Genomic DNA, 19,914 nt, shown 5'->3' with positions numbered 1-19,914 from the left:
ATCAGAACAGTGTTTAAAAGCAAGCAGCACATTGATATTTGATGCATTCTGTTACTGACCACAAGCCCATACTTACCACAGAGAAAATGTACAAATCATCCCAGTTGTTTGTTCTATCACCAGTTGAACTTTTGAAATTTGAGCTATAAGCTACGTTTTGGTCACATGGTATTGTTTCAGGTTCCTATGAGGATGAGCAATGTTTGAAACAATATGAATTCTGCATTTGTGAGCAAGTGAAGTACAACTGCTGCCAACTGGATTAAATGCACAGAGAGATTTGTAGAAACTTATTTAACTTTCACGATGTGCAAACCTGTGATGACAACAGAACTCCCTTAATCTTTGTGGTTACAATGTTTTTGCAGTACTCTGTACTTGGCCAACCCTGCCAGCTTTAACCACAGGCTAAAAACAATACAAATAAGAAAAGTTCTTGGCCCAAAGGCAATGAAGCAATATTATGCTTCGAGATGTGGTTGGTGACTTTTAACTACAAATGTGCATAACGGTTTGGATAAATAATAGTAAGGGCTAGTGCTACCACGAATCATGGCATGCATCTGATATTTCTATATGTGATAAGTTGTATGGCTGATGTGTAATTGCCCATGGTTGATTTGTGGGCTCATTCAAGTGATTGCTCTATCGGGGGGCTCCATGAAATCATTTCTGTGTCCTAGCAGTTCTGTGTGCCTTTGGTACTCCGGCAAAATGATGTTTGGGTGGTTAAAATAACTTCTTTCAGAACCAGCTAAACTCTTCATCACTCATAGCATTGTTGTTGGGTATTGTAAAGTCACAAGCACATTCCAATATCCCTCAGGGTCAAACTACATTAAACATGTAGATTGGTACTGCCTGCTTATATTTTCATCTGAAATAGGAACTGCTTAGGAGATCAAAATTAGGACGAGTGTACACAGGGAGCTTTAACCCTTGACTTCCACAATATGGTTCTGAAGATCATGCTACCCATCCCCTCCCCCTTAAGTTGGTACTTGGCACAGGAGGAGAGCTGCCAATGGCACCCCCTCCTAGTCAGGATCACCCCATATCTACTATTTAAAGTGTGTGCAGAGGGAGTGTGCAACACCAAATTATAGGTTGTACCTAACTATCCAACTACTCAGAATAGATCCATTGAAATGAATGGATCTAAGTTAGTCACATCCATTAATTTCAGTGTTTACTCAGACTATGATGAATGTTAGATACAACCCTATGCTTTTAATGTAATGTGTAGTCTGGCCCTCAGAGGCTCGCTCAATGACAGAATTAAAAGCATAGAGGTCTGAGAGATCAGTATAATCATTTTGGGTGTAATCAACAGCCCACTCGCTTCAGGACAAACTCGTTTACTTGAACAGAACACCAGCATAAATGGATTGTCATTGTAACCTTACACCCTGATCCTATGCATTTGCTCAGAAGTAAATTTCACTGAGGGTTTTTACTCAGATTTACTTCCAAGTAAGTGGGCATATAATTTTAGCCAAGCACCATACGCATATTTACATTCGGGGGGCGGCGTTATTCCTTATTAAGTGAAATTAGGATTACAGCCATGCATTGTGATCCTATTCCTGTTTATTCAGAAATTTCACTGTGTTCAGTGCAGCTTACTCACCAATACATGTGCATAGGCTTGCAGCGTTAACAATGTAGAAAATATTGTTAACCAATCTGAGCCTTTCAGCTAAGGCAGTTAAAAATCCATTAAAACCAAACCCGAACATAAATAATTAAGTATGGGTGACTTTTATGTATGGAGAACATAACTTTCTTATGTAGTTAAAACCTTGGGGAGGTTAACACTCTAGTAAGTCTTAGTGAAATTTACAGTTCACCCTATCTCAAGAATTTTAGGGTATATAATAGCATCTGAGATGTTAAAAAATGGACAAATGTGCCAAACATATTCCCTGTTTGAATTAGAGAATGGGCAGAGCTTGGAAAAGTTACTTTTTTGAACTACAACTCCCATCAGCCCAATCCAGTGGCCATGGTGGCTGGTGCTGATGAGAGTTGTAGTTTAATAAAGTAACTTTTCCAAGCTCTGAGAATGGGCATAGGAAAACTTAAAACCCTGAATCAAAGGAGTGATAGCATCATCTCCAAAAGAACATCCAGTATTGCTTTTACACAGGTATAGTTATCCTTGGATTACTGGGGACTCTCACTGGAGAGCTAGAGTGATGAACAGGATAGAGGCACTAGACTTGAGAGGTATATTTAATTCAAGCTCAGCCAAGAACACATTGAATGGTCTTGATTAAGGCTGCAATCGTATACCCACTTATCTGGGAGTAAGCCCCAATGAACACATCATGCCTGTGTTCCCCTTCTGTAAAATGGGACCTAGTGACCTACTATGCAGAGTTGTTATGAGGATGAATGATGACTGAGAAGCACTTAACAAAACAAGTCAGTGTTTTACTGACGTTTCTTAGTTTCTTTACTGTAATGTGACTTCAAAGAATGAAATTCTTTGCAGTAATGCAAGCTTTGTACTGTTTGTCAACTTCACTCTGATTTTAAAAAAGAGTAAAATACATTTTTCTTTTATCACCGGGGAGGATTTAAGGCATACTGCCCTGTTGTGCATCTGCCATTGTGCTTTGTCTCTCACATCTCCTAAATTGTCAAATCTTTATGCCAACACTGTGTAAACCTTCTAGAATTGTACATGATAGACTGAAACACACTTTCGGAGCAGAGAACTCTCAGGCTCAATGGGATTATTCTACTGCACTTTCTACAGATTCTTTTCCAAAAGCGCCCTATGTTATGGGAATATTGTGTGCCGGGAACCCAGAGAAATCTAATGGAAGAGCTCGCTAGCCTCTGTGTTTGTAGTAAAGTACACTGGTTTATTTAGTTGATATGTTTCTTTACAGAATGCAGAAAACACATTTTTAAAATAATTATATAAGGACATAAAAACACATCAGTGGTTGGTGAACACTTTTAATACAAGATTCTCTCCCACCATTACAGTGTCTAGTGGCATAAATAAACAGCACTGGTGCTTAGGGGGAAGGCGGCTGATGAGAATGCCATTGTTATTATTCTGTTCACTGCCCCTTCGCCTCCAGTTTCTATGGTGACAGGTAGGCCCAGGCCTGAAACCATTTGCGCTTGCGCATGACGATTATAAAGTGGTATCAGTTGCTAGGGACAACGGCACTGTTTGGAAGGCCCTTCTAACTTGCAGCATTTGGGCTTAGGAGGCTGTGTGTGTTGATAATTTGGAGACATCTGAAATGCAGGCCTGCCAGTATAGATTTTGGCACTGTGCTGCCATGATTGTTAGCTCGGAGGAGTGGTGGTGTTATTACAAACATACTTCTCATGTCTGTTCAAAAGCAGTCTGCCCCAAGTGGTGCCGCTTAATCTCCTTCCCTTCAACCAGCTCTCTTGTGTAAGAAGCAGAATTCATTGCCTCTCCTCATCTGAAACACACACCAACTTTCAAGCACTGAAGAGAGGGGGGAGAGAAGATATTTTATATAGGGCAAATCTATACCTGTCAATCTAGACAAAGGCAAAACCTGAAGCATTCTTTACCCTCACTTCAACCCGCAACCCTCCAGCCAACCTCAGGGGGCAGAAGCAGAGTGCAGAACTAAATGGGGCCATAGTCAAATTAACATTTGTTTTGATAGACAAAATCTTGTTCAAGTAGTTAAAAAAAGGCTTGATGGGAAATGCCACCCTAGCAAGTTCAGAGGTGAAGGTCATTTTAACCATTCATCCACTAGTGTGTTAACTGGCCATGTCAGCACACAAACATACTTTGCAAAACAGTCAATATGGCTTAAAAGTGTCTGCTTTGTGTGCAAAGTCAGCCAGAGGCCGCCCAGCCCCCAGCCAGGGGGTGGACTTATTATTGCAAAGGGTTTTTCCTCCCTCTAATGTACCAAAAGTAGTCTCAAATGGACAAGAAAAAAATAGCAATTCATGCTTAAAATCATTTTGTTAAAAGAAAAAAAGGCATGGGAGCAACCTAGACAGTGGCTCCAACTTCCCAAGAGAAATGTGTGGAAGTTCTTTTTTTTTTTAAAAAAAAGGCAAGAAACCTAGACATGGCTCTAATATTTAAAAACAATTACTATGAGAGACCAAAGGGAGGGGGAATCAAAAATGAGCAAAGCAGTCAGTCCAATTGAATTGATACTAAGAAGCTAAGCTCATACAAACTGCTGGCAGCGTTACCATTTTAATTTTTTTTTTAATAAAACAATTTGAGGCTGTATCAAAAATTTAGTAAAAAATTAGAGCTGAGAGTTCACTGATTTTTACTATGAACTATTTCTGGCATTTTTTTATTTTTATTTTGCCAACTGCCAGACAGCTACTATTGCGTCTGTGTGTGTACGCAGAGGAGAGCAGTGAGGGAATGGGGGAAAGAGGGGCTGTCCCAATACTGTGGTCCAGGAGGAGTCTTGATGTGAGGAAACTGCATTACACTACATAAAAATATTGCATCTTCACCAAAATACCTCAAGAGTGTTTCGAAAGCCAAAGTATGCCTTCCAGATGAAAAATCTCAGCACAGCACCATGACCCTTGCAGCCCGCGGCTACCATTGTTGGGCCTCTAGTTTCCAAAAGGTAGCAAATGCTACTGCGTAGGTAGATTCAACCCTGCTTTTTTGGTAATCATAAAGAGCTCTCAAAACTCTGTTCTTTTTAAGAAACCTGTGGCTGTCAACATGACATCTGTCCAGCAATGGCAGGCTAGAGCAACAAGAGCTCACTCTACAGTTTGCAAAAAGGACGCCAGCTGATGACTGAATTGTATTGTATAATGTGTGAAAAAATAGGATCCTTTGATAAAAAATGACGGTCCCTCAGCCTGATTGGCATTGGAAACACCCCTGGAGCTTATTTGTAGTAAAGTACTTCCCCTCCCCCTATCCCATCCTATACATACAAGTTTAGGTAACAGCAATTAAATGTAAAAACTTAATGTTGACCTCAGAAAGTCCTCTGAATTTAATTTTTTAGGCTACGTTTCATGTTATGCCCTGTAGCTAGACACACGTGAATAGAAAAAACAGTACAGTTAGTTTTAAAGGCAAACAGCAGTGTGCCACCCCTAGTGCTGCCTGCATGTCCAGCCAGTCTCCCTTTGCACAAGATGCTTTGAGACGCCTGCTGTCAGAAATACTTTATGAGCCAAGAAGATTTTTTTCTATGAATAAACAAAACAAAAGCTGTTAGGCAAAAATAAAATCAGTGTCCCAAAAGTTCCACAAGCACTGTGGTGTAGCAAACGCATTTGGAGAGGGCCTGCTGGGACCGGGCTACCTTTGAGATTATGTATATTGGTTTCCTAATTGGTAACGGATTTGCAGGCCACCGATCCCTACAGACAACACTGGTGTGGAACTATAGGCCCCATCTCCGCAAGCGCCTCTTGTTCATTAAGGGGGGACATAGGGAGGTGGAGACCTGTACGGGGTCATGTTCTTCGGGCGGGAGCCTTTACCCTCCATGGGTGCTGTGAAGGGAGGGGGAGGCTGATAGGGGGGTGCGTTTGGGTCTTCATCCCTCAGTGGTGTGTACTCTCCTACGGTGTCTTGGTTGAGTGGGGTGGTTTCTGGCATATTCTGATTTGGGTACTCGGGGGGTGGGAGAGGAGCTTTCTCCTCCTGTAGAATCAGTGGCATGCTGGAAGAAGGGGGAGGCTTGGAGTCATCAAGCTCATCTGCAAAGATTATTGGTACTCCCTTCTTGATAAAGGTGGCTTGGTCTTCTATCGTAAGCTTGCCTTTTCTTTTCTTGCGATAGCAAATCATAGCAATAATTCCGGCAATAAGCAGAATGGCTGCCACCACCACAGCAGGGATTACTGTATGCAGGTACACATCATCTTCACTTGTCTTTTCTGGATCCCGTGGAAGCACAACTGTAGGTGGAGCAGTTGTAGGAAGTCCTTCTCTAGTGACAGGAATAAATTGAATGTGTTTGCAACTACCAGCACCGACTACGGAAATGTTGATAGGCCGAAACTCTGGCTCTAAGGCATTAGTGAAAGCTGGGCTTGGCCTGCCAGAATAATCAGAAATTTTTTTGCTCATGGTGCGAATCTTCTCTTTTGGGCATGGGGTCAACGGCAGAGTATTGTTTGTCCACTCTACTACTATAGAGCCTTTGCCAATGTTTTCTATGGTAATAGTGCTACTGTTTCTGTCTCCAAGGGCAAATGCCAACTTCTTCACCAACATAATTTTCTTATGAATGTCATTGGCAACTGTATTGTGGTCTCCGTGGAATCTGGCTTTAAATTTAACTGGAGGCACCTCATCTGCTCCGAGAGTATGGACAAATATTTCAAAAGCATCCACAGTTGAAAGGCCCCCTTTATCTGTGGCATGCATGAAAAATTCATGCCTGCCTTTATGTGTGTGATTAGGTAGTCCATACATTAGCTGACTAGTACTATTAAACTGCACCCAAGAGTTTTCTTCTAATGGCTTCTCATCTTCTAGTTTCATGGTCAACTGCAGTTTATCAGTGGTGGTATCTTCCTTGTCATAGAAAGTGTCTGAAGGTATTTTGAGCTCAAAGTAAGTGCCTGCCCATGCATCTACCCTGTCAATGTGGTTTTTCAGCTCTGGTGGATCATTGGGCACACGTGGCGTTCCAACTGTAGTGGTGCGAATGCGAGTTGGTGGTGAAACTCTTTCCGGTGGAATGAAGGGTGATTTAGTTGTCCCAGGAGTCTTTGGAGGTCGAGGAGTTTTGGTAGGTCTGGGAGTTCTTCGTGTCGTACCTGTATCAGTGGTTGATGGTGTGGATGGTTTTGGTGTGGTTCTTTTTGGTTTCTTTGTTGTGGGTGGTGTAACTACTGCAGTAGGTTCTACTTGCCCAGTCACTGTCGGTCGAATCTGGCCAGGGGTACTACTGGATGTTTCTATCTTTCTGGTTGGTTGAATTGGTCCAAGGGTTGGTGTCTGAACAATAGCACCTCTTGTTCTAATAGTAACTGTGGGTTTCTTAGGCAATGGTATAGGCTCTCTTACTGGAGGAGCTGTTGTTTCAGTGGGAGGTGCAATGGCTGGGGAAGTGGGTGTTGGAACAATTCTAGTTGGTGGTTCTTGGAGGGCTGTTGTCGGAGGTCCAACAGCAGTCACAGGTGTTGGTGTGGCATTAATTTGCCGCCTTATTCTCTTTGGAAGATTAGGCTTCTTGTTAGCAATGTGCCAGCCAACCACAGGGTAGCCAAGATGGGCAGACATTGTACCTTCTTTAGCTGGAGATTCAACATTGCTTATGTTTGGAACACTATTTTGGCTCAAAGAACACCCCAGTTTCCAGGACAGTAAGGCTCCATTTTCCACCACCTTCTTTGCATTCCCTGGCCCAGCCATAAAGGCTGACATGTCAAAGAGTCTATTATTTACAACAGGAACTAATTTCATGTTATACAGTTCCACTTCTGAGAAGGTTTTCATTCGGTTTAAAAGTTCAATCCTCTGCTTTGGTGTCATTTTTGTTAAGTCAGCATCCAAAATTACAGTCAAGATAGTGACTGGTTCCTCTGCACTACACACAAACGGTGCTACTTCATTCACATCTTGTGAAGCCACCCGTACTGACTGAGGTTCATTATGATCTTCAGGGTGAACCTCAACAGAAAATACATTGGTGGTTTGGGGCACATAGCTTCCATTAGATACCAGATGCATTGCATTCACTGAGATATAATGAATGCCTTTATCTTTATCAAGTGGGAGACCTTCCAAGATGCTACTCTCTGGTTCCCAATGCAACCAAGAAGGCAAGGATTCTTTCCCAGCTTCAGTAATCTATGAGAGAGAGAGAGAGAGAGAGAGAGAGAGAGAGAGAGAGAGAGAGAGGGAGGTAGTTATGGCATTCTTTAAAAAGCAGTAAAACAATAAACTCTGTTCTTTAAAATTTATGCAACAGACATTTGAAAAGCCCTCTAGTTAGATGTGGAATGTAAATATGAGTGGCAGCATACTGTAGCTTGATATGTCAAAGTGACTGTAAATGACTGCAAGTGAATCAGTTAAAACAGGATTGCAATCAGGCACTCACCTGGCTGCCTGTGCAGAGTAAAAATGCCCTACAGGTGACTAGGTAGAGAAGCTTTTGTTAAATGGAAAGTTAGCTCTTTTTTCTTTCGAGTCACTAGCATGCCTGAAATGATGAACATATATAGGCATGCATGCATAGGACAGACTAATATTATTTGTGGGTCTGTAACTTTCAAAGACTTATTTGTAAAGCTCGGTTAAAATGACTCTGTGTAGTATATTCCCAGACTACACCACTTGGAGGACAAGCCTCTTTTTGATATGGCATAGGTTCCCAGAATTAGATATCTGACCCTCTAGCAATGCAGGAACTCTGGTTCAGGAGTTATATTAAGTTAGGGGAATTTGGCAACTACTTCTCTTTTCTGCTGCACTACAAACCTGGTTGAAAACATGTGGACAGGATACAACATAATAGGAGGGGGAAGCAGATAATCTGGCTTGATTGTGTGGGACAGAAGATAAGACTGAGAATCCTGTGTTAAAACAAAAGGGTAGTTTGCTAAAGGCCAGTTTTTTCCTCACATCCGAGCACTATTTCAAGTGTGACTGCACTGGTATTTTCAAGTCATTCACTCAGCTTTTCCAGTGTGTTCCAATGTAGACAGAGGACTGAGATTTTATAGTACTTGTTTACAGTATGCCTAGCCACTTTCATTAGGGCAAGATGGGCGGAGAACATGAAGTTCTACAAATTAAGCAGAAAGCTGTGTACTGTGCAGAAGTGCCAGCACCAGCAGGTGAAAAGAACAGACAGGAGTGCATTTTTAAGACCATCAGTAGTGGTTCTGTTTTTCTTTCAAGAGCTTGTCCATACCAGCTTAGGATTCAAGTGTACTGTGGTCTTCTGAACCATCTGTGTTCAAAAACAGAACACTTGATATGCTTTCCCATAAGTAACTTTGTTGCATGACATGCGGCAATTGTGAGCTCTCAGAGACCAGTGACTAGTATGAATGTGTACTCAAAATCCTCCGGACTAATTTAGGAAGTGGACACTTAATGTAAGCGAAAATAGCACTTCCATATGTCAAGAAGGACCCAATGAGTGGTCATGGCATCTAGTTTCTCATTTCTTTCATTCCACCCCAACCAGAACCCTCAATTATAAAGCTTTCAGTTATAATCCCATATCTCTCCGTATTCAGAATGGGAAGGAAAAGCAACCTGGACAAAGCCTGTTTCCTACCTGCTTCCCTAGCAATTTTATTTGTTCCATGAGAAGCTATAACCTCCCAAAATGTCAGTTAGATTGCATATCTGCACATTTACAGGGATGTTGCTTTCTCTATAGTCATTTGTTATCAGAGCAACTGACTGTCTGAAAGCATGCCAAGATGTGTTTCCCTTATCCAAAGTAAATGGAAAAGCTAAATAAGATCTATTTCTGTGCCAATTCTTGTATGCTTTGAAACCAAGAGAGTCCCAGCAACTGACCTGCATCCAACTCTCTCTCTGTGCATGTGTATATATGTAAGGAAGCCCCCTCAGAGTTGGTATGTTTAAACAAATACAGCCATCATTTATGGAAATCACCTTCCATAGATCAGTTATAATAGGCACAGCTTTCTTATATTAACACAGTACCAATCAACAGGAAGCAAGCTGGAATGTGATACATTATCAGCTGGTAACTCCCTTTTCAACTAGTTGCATGATCTGAAATATAGTTGAGAGAAAGTTCTTTTCAAGTCCACTCACATTCACATTTACGATTAGTCTGTTTCTCAGATTAAAGAATTTTAGGTGGATGATGATAATGATGAGATAAGTTGGAAAGCCATGACCCACTGCTACAGCTCTGGATATATCAACATGACACCATTCCTGTACACATGTCACATTACATTCTAGTGAAATCAGTTTTGCAGTTACTTAGCTAAGAGGAAGTTTTAACATATATAAAATTAAGAATAGCAATTCTTAGAATAGTGGACAGTGTGGGTGAGCCACAAGATGCTGAAATGCAGAATACAAAGAGGAATGCTTAAGTTTTCTATTTAACTACACTTCAAGAATTGATTTCAGATGAAAAAATATTTAGGGCATCAGAGCACTACAAATTGCATTTAACTAGAGAATACAAATTTGAGAAAATTCAGACAACGAAAGCCTGTGCAACTGGGTGCTGGATATTAGTAGTCCAGGAGGACTCAAACATATTAACTTTCAAATGGAACATACATATGCTTGTCTCCAGATTGTTTCCAAGTTCAAGATGAAGCAGCACCGTTCCACAATTCCATGAAATTACTGCAGTGATCAGATCCTTTTTTTCTCCTTCATAAGAGCCAAACACAAATTAATATTTGCAAAGCGCCTTTACGAGGGGCCTCATTTGAAGGTCTGTTACCTCCCACACTAGAGACATGGAGAGCTATTTATTTATTTAATTTATATCCCAGCCTTCCTCCCAAAGGATTTTTGTTTCTTATGGGCCAACTATTGCTCGTTTTAAAGAGGCCTGCAGCAACAAGACTGTTGCTTTCACTGTTGTCCTGTCTGGTGCTTTAGACAGACTGTAAGCCTCCTGCATGAAGAATCTGTTACCTTCTGTGATTAGGAGCAGCCTTGCCACGAAACAAGGTAAAGCAATCTGCTTCCAGTGGTACTATAAGCAAGAGACAGGAACTGGTGCCTAAAGAGTGCATCAAAATTTTTTTTTAAATGTTGGTCCTAGCAAGGGGAAGGAGACATCACTTGGATTCCACTTCAGGCAGCCTGGAACACTTCCAGCGTTAAAATGATATTTTAAAATAAGCGATAATATTGACTGGGTGTCTAAAACTGTATCCAACAATTGGAAAGTAATACGTGCATCTCATTTATTTTATTTAGGTTTTTTGCATTCCAAGGTATTCTCAGCACATGAGTGGAATCTGAGCCTTTCTAAGGTACAGGTCTAAATGAGTTTGCTGCAGTCTAGTGCACAGCTATGATTAAGCTCTTCTCAGGAAGGCCATTTTTGCTTCTCTGCAACTCTGTAGAACTCATATACAGGCATACTCTGCATTAACGTACGCAATGGGTCCAGAGCAAGTATGTAAACCGAAAATGTACTTGATATGGGTTGCTGCAGTGGCAGCAGCTGCCCACCGCTCAGTGCACTGCCGCCTTGACCAGATCCCTCACCGGAGAGCCCGGAGAAAGGAGCCAACAGGTGGGCCGTGTCCTCCGGGGCCAGCAACTCGCCACCTCCACTGGGGACGGTGTCGCCGATGGTTATGGCCAAACTGCCCCCTTGCTTCTCATCGTCTGCTTCCCTTGCAGGCTTGGCCGGGCTCGCCTGCAGCTCAGGCCTCTGCATGGGCCATGTACAGGAGCGAGGGCAGCTCTGGGGCTCGAATTCGGGGTCCAGTTCTACATCCACGGGGGGCAAGGGGGCGGGGGGAGATGACTCTGCCATCTTGGCCTCTCCCCCACTCTTGATGCCTTTCTTCCTTCCTATATACCACTAGTGGGGATGTCAGGCAAGAGGAGCCCAATCCACACCTCGGTCCCTCCTCCCCCTTTTGCGCCTCCTAGTATTAGCAATCAGCGAGGTTGTACAAACATGCCACTCTCCATTAAAGGTCCGGCCACTTCCTTCTTATCCCGTCACCTCTCCTCCTGTCCCACCCCCACAATAATAATAACAAAATCACAAGGAGACAGATAAACAATCGAGTGGTCACCCGGTTCCAGGTGCGCTTCCTTCCTCTGGATCCCGTGGATGATCAATTTTGCAAGAAGAAAAAACCCAAACCTGGGAGAGTTGGAAGCAAATCGCCATGGCGGCACGCCCGTGTGTTTATCTTTCACCCCGTGCAGGATTGCTCCAATAGCATCGCACTGTATCCACTTCCCGCGGGCACTCTCTTCCTCCTCCCCTTCTCCACACACCTAAAAAAAATTATTTTATTTTTTAAAGCCATGAGTCTCTTGCTTGTTGCTTTGGCGGGTGCCGTCTTTTTGGTTTTAGGAGTCTCTCCCCCATTGACTTCAAGAGACCTTAACTGGAGAACTGAAGTCTTAAAAAGCCTTCGGCCGCATCTGCTACATTCAAGGAGGGAATTCCCCCCCAAAGGAAAAGCAATACAAAACAAGAAAAATGGGTGCAGAGAAAAAGTAAATGTTTCTAAACAACAGGGGGAAACTCTGGCTCTGTTGTGTTTTTTAAAATCCTCTTCTGCAACGTGGGAGAGCGAAAGGAAGCCGCTCAGGGGCCAAACAAGTCAAATTGGCTATCTTCCAAATATGTCCATACTCACGAGTGTCCGTAAAGTAAAGGTCCGTATAGTGGGGTATGCCTGTATATGTCATTATTTGCCAAAACACAAGTTTGTACATGGCCATCATAAAATAAAAATGGATTCATTGCAAATATGCTCATATCCCCTTCCCCCCAAAAAAGGAAGCAGGGGGGGACACAATGAACAGGAAAGTTATTACTCCCATAGCAGATATCCCAGTCCTACCTCCAGCATGTTTCAGACTGTATGGCCCTTTCCCAGGGAAATATTCAATGCCAATAGTAGCTAGTCAGCTATACATGCCTTAAAGTACAATGCATGCAAACTGAGTCTAAATTATGAAATTTGTCGTTTTGGCAAATTGCAAATATTGTTGCCGAAGAGCAGCTAAAGCTGAGGAAAATATTACATTTTATTATCAACATTAAATACAGCATACACACACACACACATTTTATGCAAGGAGCAATTAATTTTTTTGGAATGAAGAAAAAATTACACAAATCACTACAATAAAAATAGTTTTGAACAAATTTAGATTCTTCAATGTGTTCAATCTGATATTTGTAGAAAGGTTTACTCTAGATGCAGACTTTTGTTTTTCCTACCAACAGTTCAGGCACTAGTTTTGGTGCTCTCCTGGAAAAAAACTCACAATTCATTTTCACTGGAGCTTACTTCCAGCATATATGATAAGCATGGGTTGCAGACTAAGCAGAACTCTTTTGAGTCTCATTGATTTTAATGGGAGAATTAAGTGGAAATTAGTGACTTTAAAATATTTCTCTCTGGCCAGATCATGTGCTGTTTTTCTTTACCAACCACCTGAAGATGGATGTGAACATCTCTAAGTAAGCATGAAGTTATGCCAGAAATTCCTTCCTCCTAACCATTCATAATGCTTTCCCAACAACAGCACAGCTCCTTCTGACTTGGGTCCTTTATGCTGACAGTTTCCTCCTGAATAGCTAAATTGTTGGTGAACATTCTGTGATGTCACAGCAGGTAGTCCTCCTGCTATTGGCTATTTAAATAAACAGAAAAGAAGAAGTCTTGCAGCTCTGACCATCAGGCATCTGTGATGTCACAACAACTCAGGCAGTAGCAAGGGAGGGCTCACAGGTAGGCTGCACTTTACATGCTAGTGTTTTACTTCATGTTTTGATCTTTTAAGTTCCTATATGTGTACATATTTGCAAAAGTGCTAGTGTTTACATAACCCACTTAAGAAAGGAGGCACATTATCCTCTCTGAGACCTAAGAGCAATCCTTCCCAAGGGAGGGTGTGAAGATTCTGAGAGACATGCATAGGAGTATCCCCCAAACAGTTTTGTATTATTTGATACCACCTCTGCCTTCTACTAACAGGTCTCATTAGGACTAAAATAGTATTACTTGCTATACAGTATACAGATTGTTTAACAACTATCCATGAACCTCTCTTCCTTCTACAGATTCTGCAAGAGGAAATTATCTTTTTTCTCCTCAAAATAATCTTCCTATTTGTGATATAAGCGGAGGAGAATGCACTAGAGGAGAATGCAGATACTGAGTTACTTAAACAGTAAAGTAAGGAATGGTCTGCCTTTGAACCCCAGGAAAGAGATACAGGCATGGATAGAGCTTACACATGAGATATACTGAGAACATCTTCCATTGGGGGAAGTGTTTTTACTGCTAGTATTGACTATATTGCTCCTTTATGAGAGTTCAGCACAATATAGTTTCACCACACTGAGGAATACAAAGGAAATACTGTTTAGTTTCTCATATGTGGGAGGCTCAGTATTGAGGCCACCTCAGGCTGAGGCCACCATTTTAGCTTTTCCTTGATTTCACTGTTCCACATTGTTATGGGGGGAAAATAATCATGGTGGTCACTATAAATCACTTGGGTCTATTTCATAACAAAGGGTCGTGTTTGGCAAATCTCTGTCACTGGAAAAAATATGTATTTGCCCTTGATGTTGTATGCATGTGAAGAGCATGCGTAAGTGTGTATTTAAAAAAAAAGAAATACCAGAAGGTTCCTTGAGCCACTGTAATGTATTCAGCTTCTCCTGCACTTGAGAAAGCTCACAATGCTTAACAGCAGGAAAGACAAGAAAAACATTGACAGGGTTAGATCTTAGAAACTAATTTTACAAATACCTTATTTTCCTGCTTTGAAGAGCATAATAAGGCACTTATACAGGAACAGATCTGCTGAGGGCAGACCCTTCAGGATTGCCATTTCAAGCAACAGGCTGGGGTACTTCTTTGCAAGCAATTCCTATGCTGCTCTCTTACCATGAGAGCTGCACACATGAGAAGCACCAGAGCATTTTACTCTTTCATCTGCTAGAATGAAATCTGCTTAGTGCATCCCAACTGTCTGGCTTTGTTCCTATTGGTTTGCAGCTAAATAAAGCCTTAGTAAAGCCCTGAAATATAACTCAGGAGCATAAACCCAAACCTTTGGATAAGGGCAACTTGCCTTTTACAGTGCTAGAGGATCAGCTATCCTTGACTTGATTATAACCAATACAGATGGCTTAGTGGATGAAGTGGCAGTTACAGGAATTCTGGGGGAAAGTGACCATGTTCTTGATTTTGAAGGAAGTAAAAGCTGAGAGTAGCCATATGTGTACCCTAGACTTCAGGAAAGCCAATTTTAATAAACTCAGAACAATGGTAAATAAGGTCTCATAGCAAGCAACCCTGATGAGAAAAGAGTCCAAGATGGGTGGGAGTTTCTGAAACAGGAAATTCTAAAGGCACAATGGCAAACAATTCCAACAAGGGAAAAAGGTAGAAGACAGCAGAAGAAGCCAATGTGGCTTCACAAAAAGCTTAGAGATGACCTGAAAACAAAAAAGTACACATACAGAAAGTGCAAAGCCAGGCCACAAAGGAAGAGTACAAACAGGCAGCAAGGAATTGCTGGGATGGCATCAGGAAGCCTAAAGCTGAGAATGAGCTGAGGTTAGCAAGGGATGCTAAAAGCAACAAAAAAGCTTTCTTCAGGTACATCCATCGTAAAAGACAGAGGAAAAAAAATGGTGGTTCAGCTACTCAACAAGGATGGCAAAATGTATGTAAGAGATGGCAAAGAAAAGGCAGAAGTGCTCAATTCCTTGGCTCAGCTTTCTCCCTAAAGAAGGTTTATGACCCGCCAGGCAAATGTGAAGTACAAATTGAAGGGGCAGAATTGCAGCTTGAGATTGATAGACGAATGATCAAGGAATACCTAACTACTTTGAACAAATTCAAATATCCAGAGCCGGAAGAACTGCATCCTAGAATAATGAGGAAACTGGTTGAAAAACTCTCAGAACCACTGTCTATTATCTTTGTGAAATCATGGAGGATGGGTGAAGTGCCAGATGACTGGAGGAGGGCTAATGTTATCCCTACCTCCAAAAAGGGAAAAAGGAGGAACCTGGGAACTACAGAAGAGTCAGTCTGACATTAATCCCTGGGAAAATTCTGGAGCAGATTATAGTCGGTCTGTAAGCACATTGAAAACAATGCAATGTTTACTAATATGGATTTGTCGAGAACAAATCCTGCCAGACTAATCTCATCTCATTTTTTGATTGGGTAACCTCCCTGGTAGACTGTGGGAATGCTGTGGACATAATATATCTTGACTTCAACAAAGCTTTTGACAAAGCACCCCAAGATATTCTGATTAGGAAGCTAGCTAAATGTTGGCTGGATGGAAGAACTATCAGTTGGCTACAGAATCGTAGTCAAAGAGTGATTATCAATGGTTCCTTCTCAAACTTGGGGAAGATAAAGAGCAGGGTACCGCAGGGCTCTGTCCTGGGCCCAATGTTCTTCAACATTTTTATTAATGACTTGGATGAAGTGGTGCAGAGCATGCTTATCAAATTTGCAGATGATACAAAATTCGGGTAGCAATACCCTGGAGGACAGAAAGAAAATTCAATGTGATCTTGATAGGCAGGAGCACTGGGCTGAAAACAACAGAATGAAATTTAACCAGGATAAGTGCAAAGTTCTACACCTAGAAAAAAGAAACCAAATGCACCGTTAGAAGATGGGGGATACTTGGCTCAGCAGTACGACATGTGAGAAGGATCTTGGAATTGTTGTTGATCACAAACTGAATATGAGCCAACAGTGTGATGTGGCTGCAAAAAAGGCAAATGCTATTTTAGGCTGCATTAACAGGAGTATAGTTTCCAAATCGTATGAAGTATTAGTTCTCTTCTATTTGGCACTGGTTAGGTCTCATCTTGAGTAGTGTATCCAGTTCTGGACACCGTACTTTAAGAAGGATGCAGACAAACTGGAAAAGGTTCAGAGGAGGGCAACAAGTTGATCAGGGGACTGGAAACAAAGCCCTATGAGGAGAGACTGAAAGAATTCACCATGTTTATCCTTGAGAAGAGAAGATTGAGGGGAGATGATAGCACTCTGCAAGTACGTGAAAGGTTGTCACACAGAGGAAGGCCAGGATCTCTTCTCGATCATCCCAGAGTGCCAGACACAGAATAACTTGCTCAAGTTACAGGAAGCCAGATTTTGGCTGAATATCAGGAAAAATTTCCTAATTGTTAGAGCATCACAACAATGGAACCAATTGTATTCAATTCAGACAATCACATTGCCCTTTAAACCGGATTATTGTTTAAGGAATAGTTTCTTAATAACTGCTTTTAAAACATATTTTTAAAATCCAATTAATTAAAAAATATTTTAAGAAATGTCTGTAAAAATAATTTTTACTCACAAGCAGTACCACCCTGAATTTTTAAGGCAGAAGAAATTTCATAGCATGCCCTCAATCCTAGCACTGTTTCAACCATCTACCCTCCTGTCTTGCTCACTGCAGTTGCTGGATTATTGTAACTGTTTGACAAAGGGAGGAATGCAGTGCAGAAGTGCCCAAATTCTGCCACCTTCAGCAAGAATAATGCCAGTTGGGTAGGATGACAGCAAACAGAGATCAGCTGTGAAGCACACTTTGAATTTAAGGCCCTTACCTTGTCAAGCCAGAAGGTGCAATTCATAGACTTTTTCACATTCCTTAATGCTATTTTAATCCTTACCGAAGAGGTGCTTGTATTCAGTTCAGACAGAATCACATTGTTTACTGAAGATGCACAGTACAGAATATATTTTAAATGGCTATCATTCTAGAAACTAGATAGAAGAGTGCATGAAAATAAATTTGATATGCCTGATTCAGAAGCAGACGTAGTTAAACCTCTAGGTGCTACTGCACAGACAAATTTAATAGTTTTGTGGGGTTTTTTTAGCAATATGAACCGTTCAATAATATATGTGAAACTTTTTACAGTGGGCCTCTGAGGTTGGTCAATATTGCTACTACTATAAGGGACTGAGCAAAATAGTTGGCCTAATGCCAACTCATGCGCTCATAGTTGAGGCAAAGTCTTTGCAGCAGCAGCTTAAACTGATAGGCCTGGAATACATGCAACACTGTCTGTCTGCAAACCATGGTTTGCCAGTCAGGAACCAGCCTTAAGAATACATGGCCCTCCACCCCTTTTACCCATGGCTTAGGGTTAACTCTACATGGTAATCATATTTGATGCTATCAGGGTTTTCAAACTCACTTAAAAACTTATTTAAGAAGAAATCTAGTTAGCATCAGCCATGGTTAACATACAAGAAGATGCAACACTATCCAAAGGAGTGCTGTTAGTTGTCTCCCCCCCCCTTGTCTCCAAAACCTGACTGGCCTCAACTAGAAGTCAGGAATTTAGTGCCACTATCATTCCCATGCTGTGGAATGATCTTTCAGCAGAGATTCAGCCGGCATCCTTGCTGTTAACCTGCAGATGTCTCTTGAAGACTTTTTATGCTGACAGGCCTATTTAGAGGGGTTTTTTTTTAGATGAGCCAGTCATTTTTGTAATTATTTTTTTTTATGCTGTACACCACTTTGGTATTTTACTTGAGTGGGTGGCACATACATTATCAATTAACACTAAACTAAGAATATGGCAAGTGCTTGATTATACAAATAGGTGGTCCTGTTCTAATTAAACTCAGCAGAATTGGGGGAGCAGCCTCATCTTGGGAAATGGGAGTGGATAGCAGGTCAAAGAGGGCTCTAGGAACAATGGCAGAGGTCCAAAGGACCTTTTCTCCAGTGGAAAAAGAAGCCCAAAGCATCTTTTCCTGTAAGGGAGATGCCTGCTAGAACTCTCCCGTTGCTGCCAGAGTTCTTCTCTGCCTACTACCCATTCCCATTTCCCCACAACAGACTATGAGAAAGGCGAACAGGCAGAGGAAGGCTGGCATTGTGCCCTTTAAGCACAAAAGCTGAATACTTGGAGCACCCCAGTGGTTTCCAATGGTTAACTTTGTGGTGCAAGTGATTTTGGGTTAAAGCCCTTTGGTACAAACCCAACACGACACTAAACAATGATTAAGACTAACAAGAAAACTACAGTTCGCATGGATCCAGCATTACGTGTGCATTGGACCTTAGCCACACACACACACCTTCAACTCCTTATTTCATTTAATGAAATAAAGTATACTTATTTTAAGTTAAAGATTATTATTTTTATTATTATTATTATTATACAATCTCCAAATCTGAGGAACAACATTTGGCTACAGTACACTGCTTCACTTGTAAAACCAAAGCAGCTTAACTTGCAGCTTTGTAGAACTTCCTCACACTGGAGTTCAGGAAATTAAATCAAGTCTAGTTTCTGCAAGTGCATTTAAAACCTTCTTCCACATCTCTTCCTATTCCATAGCGCTTCCTATTCCATAGTGCATTAGCGCTTGCAACTTCAAAAAAGATACACATAGCCCAGAATTCTAACACTGGAGCTTTATGGCTGCCCCACAGCAAGTTTCCCTGCTGCAGCATCTACACAAACATGACTATATTATATGTAACTCTAGACTGAATCTGAAACAAACCAACCACTACTGCTACAGCTGATGTGACTGAGCTCCAAAAGGCAACTGAAAGTAAAAAAAGTACCAAGTATGGCTTATGCACCAGACATTGTTTATGCATGGGACTGCTGCCCTTTTAAAAATGGTTTGTACAACTCATCCTTGTCCTAATAGCAGTAAATAACTGACAATTTATGCATATTGAAATATATGCAGTTACTATTTTTTTATTCTCCCTCCCCTCATCATCATAGAAATTAAAGGACAAAGCTAATCCTCAGATATGAGAAAGTGCAAGATACTTTCTAGCACCTTAACTTAGCCCTAGTTTAAACCAGATGAAGTCTTTCACACTAAGTCCCTAACACTGCAGCGGTGAACATTAAGAGCCCTGCTTGACCAGACCGAAGGCCCATTTAATCCACTATCCTGTTCTCACTCTGCGCTTTACATATCATACTGTGTGTGCATGTGCATGCATGTTTTTAAGGGGGCTACTATTTTGTTAATGCCTAACATGTTTTCTGATATTATGGCATTAGCATTCATCCTCACATATAAGAAACTCTGCTAGCAATCAGACTATGGATTTGTTAGCCATGCGCATTTTTGTCCAAGATTTCAGGTATAAATACAAGCCCAGAAAATACTTCTTCAGTCCTATTGCATATACTGACCAGAATATATAACGGACTCTAGAAGAAATTCCAAGGT

At 41.4% G+C, this 19,914-nt stretch overlaps 1 protein-coding gene across 9 annotated transcripts in view; it reads right to left on the bottom strand.

Annotated features, from left to right (window-relative positions):
• Positions 1 to 2,850: 2,850 nt before the first annotated feature.
• Positions 2,851 to 19,914, bottom strand: part of DAG1 (dystroglycan 1) — a 113,809-nt gene continuing 96,745 nt past the window's right edge. For 8 of the 9 annotated variants that reach the window (XM_061617716.1, XM_061617714.1, XM_061617712.1 and 5 more), the window contains one exon: positions 2,851 to 7,819. In XM_061617716.1, coding sequence (XP_061473700.1) covers positions 5,432 to 7,819 — 2,388 coding nt within the window. In that variant the 3' untranslated portion in view covers positions 2,851 to 5,431. Of the gene's footprint in view, positions 7,820 to 11,816; positions 11,954 to 19,914 lie in introns of all 9 variants that reach the window. The other variant, XM_061617718.1, reaches the window with a different exon arrangement.

Source organism: Rhineura floridana, chromosome 3, assembly GCF_030035675.1.
Source record: "Rhineura floridana isolate rRhiFlo1 chromosome 3, rRhiFlo1.hap2, whole genome shotgun sequence".
In the NCBI taxonomy this organism is placed as follows: domain Eukaryota; kingdom Metazoa; phylum Chordata; class Lepidosauria; order Squamata; family Rhineuridae; genus Rhineura; species Rhineura floridana.
Note: the sequence above shows the minus strand (reverse complement) of the source record. Positions and strands in the feature narration are given on the sequence as shown.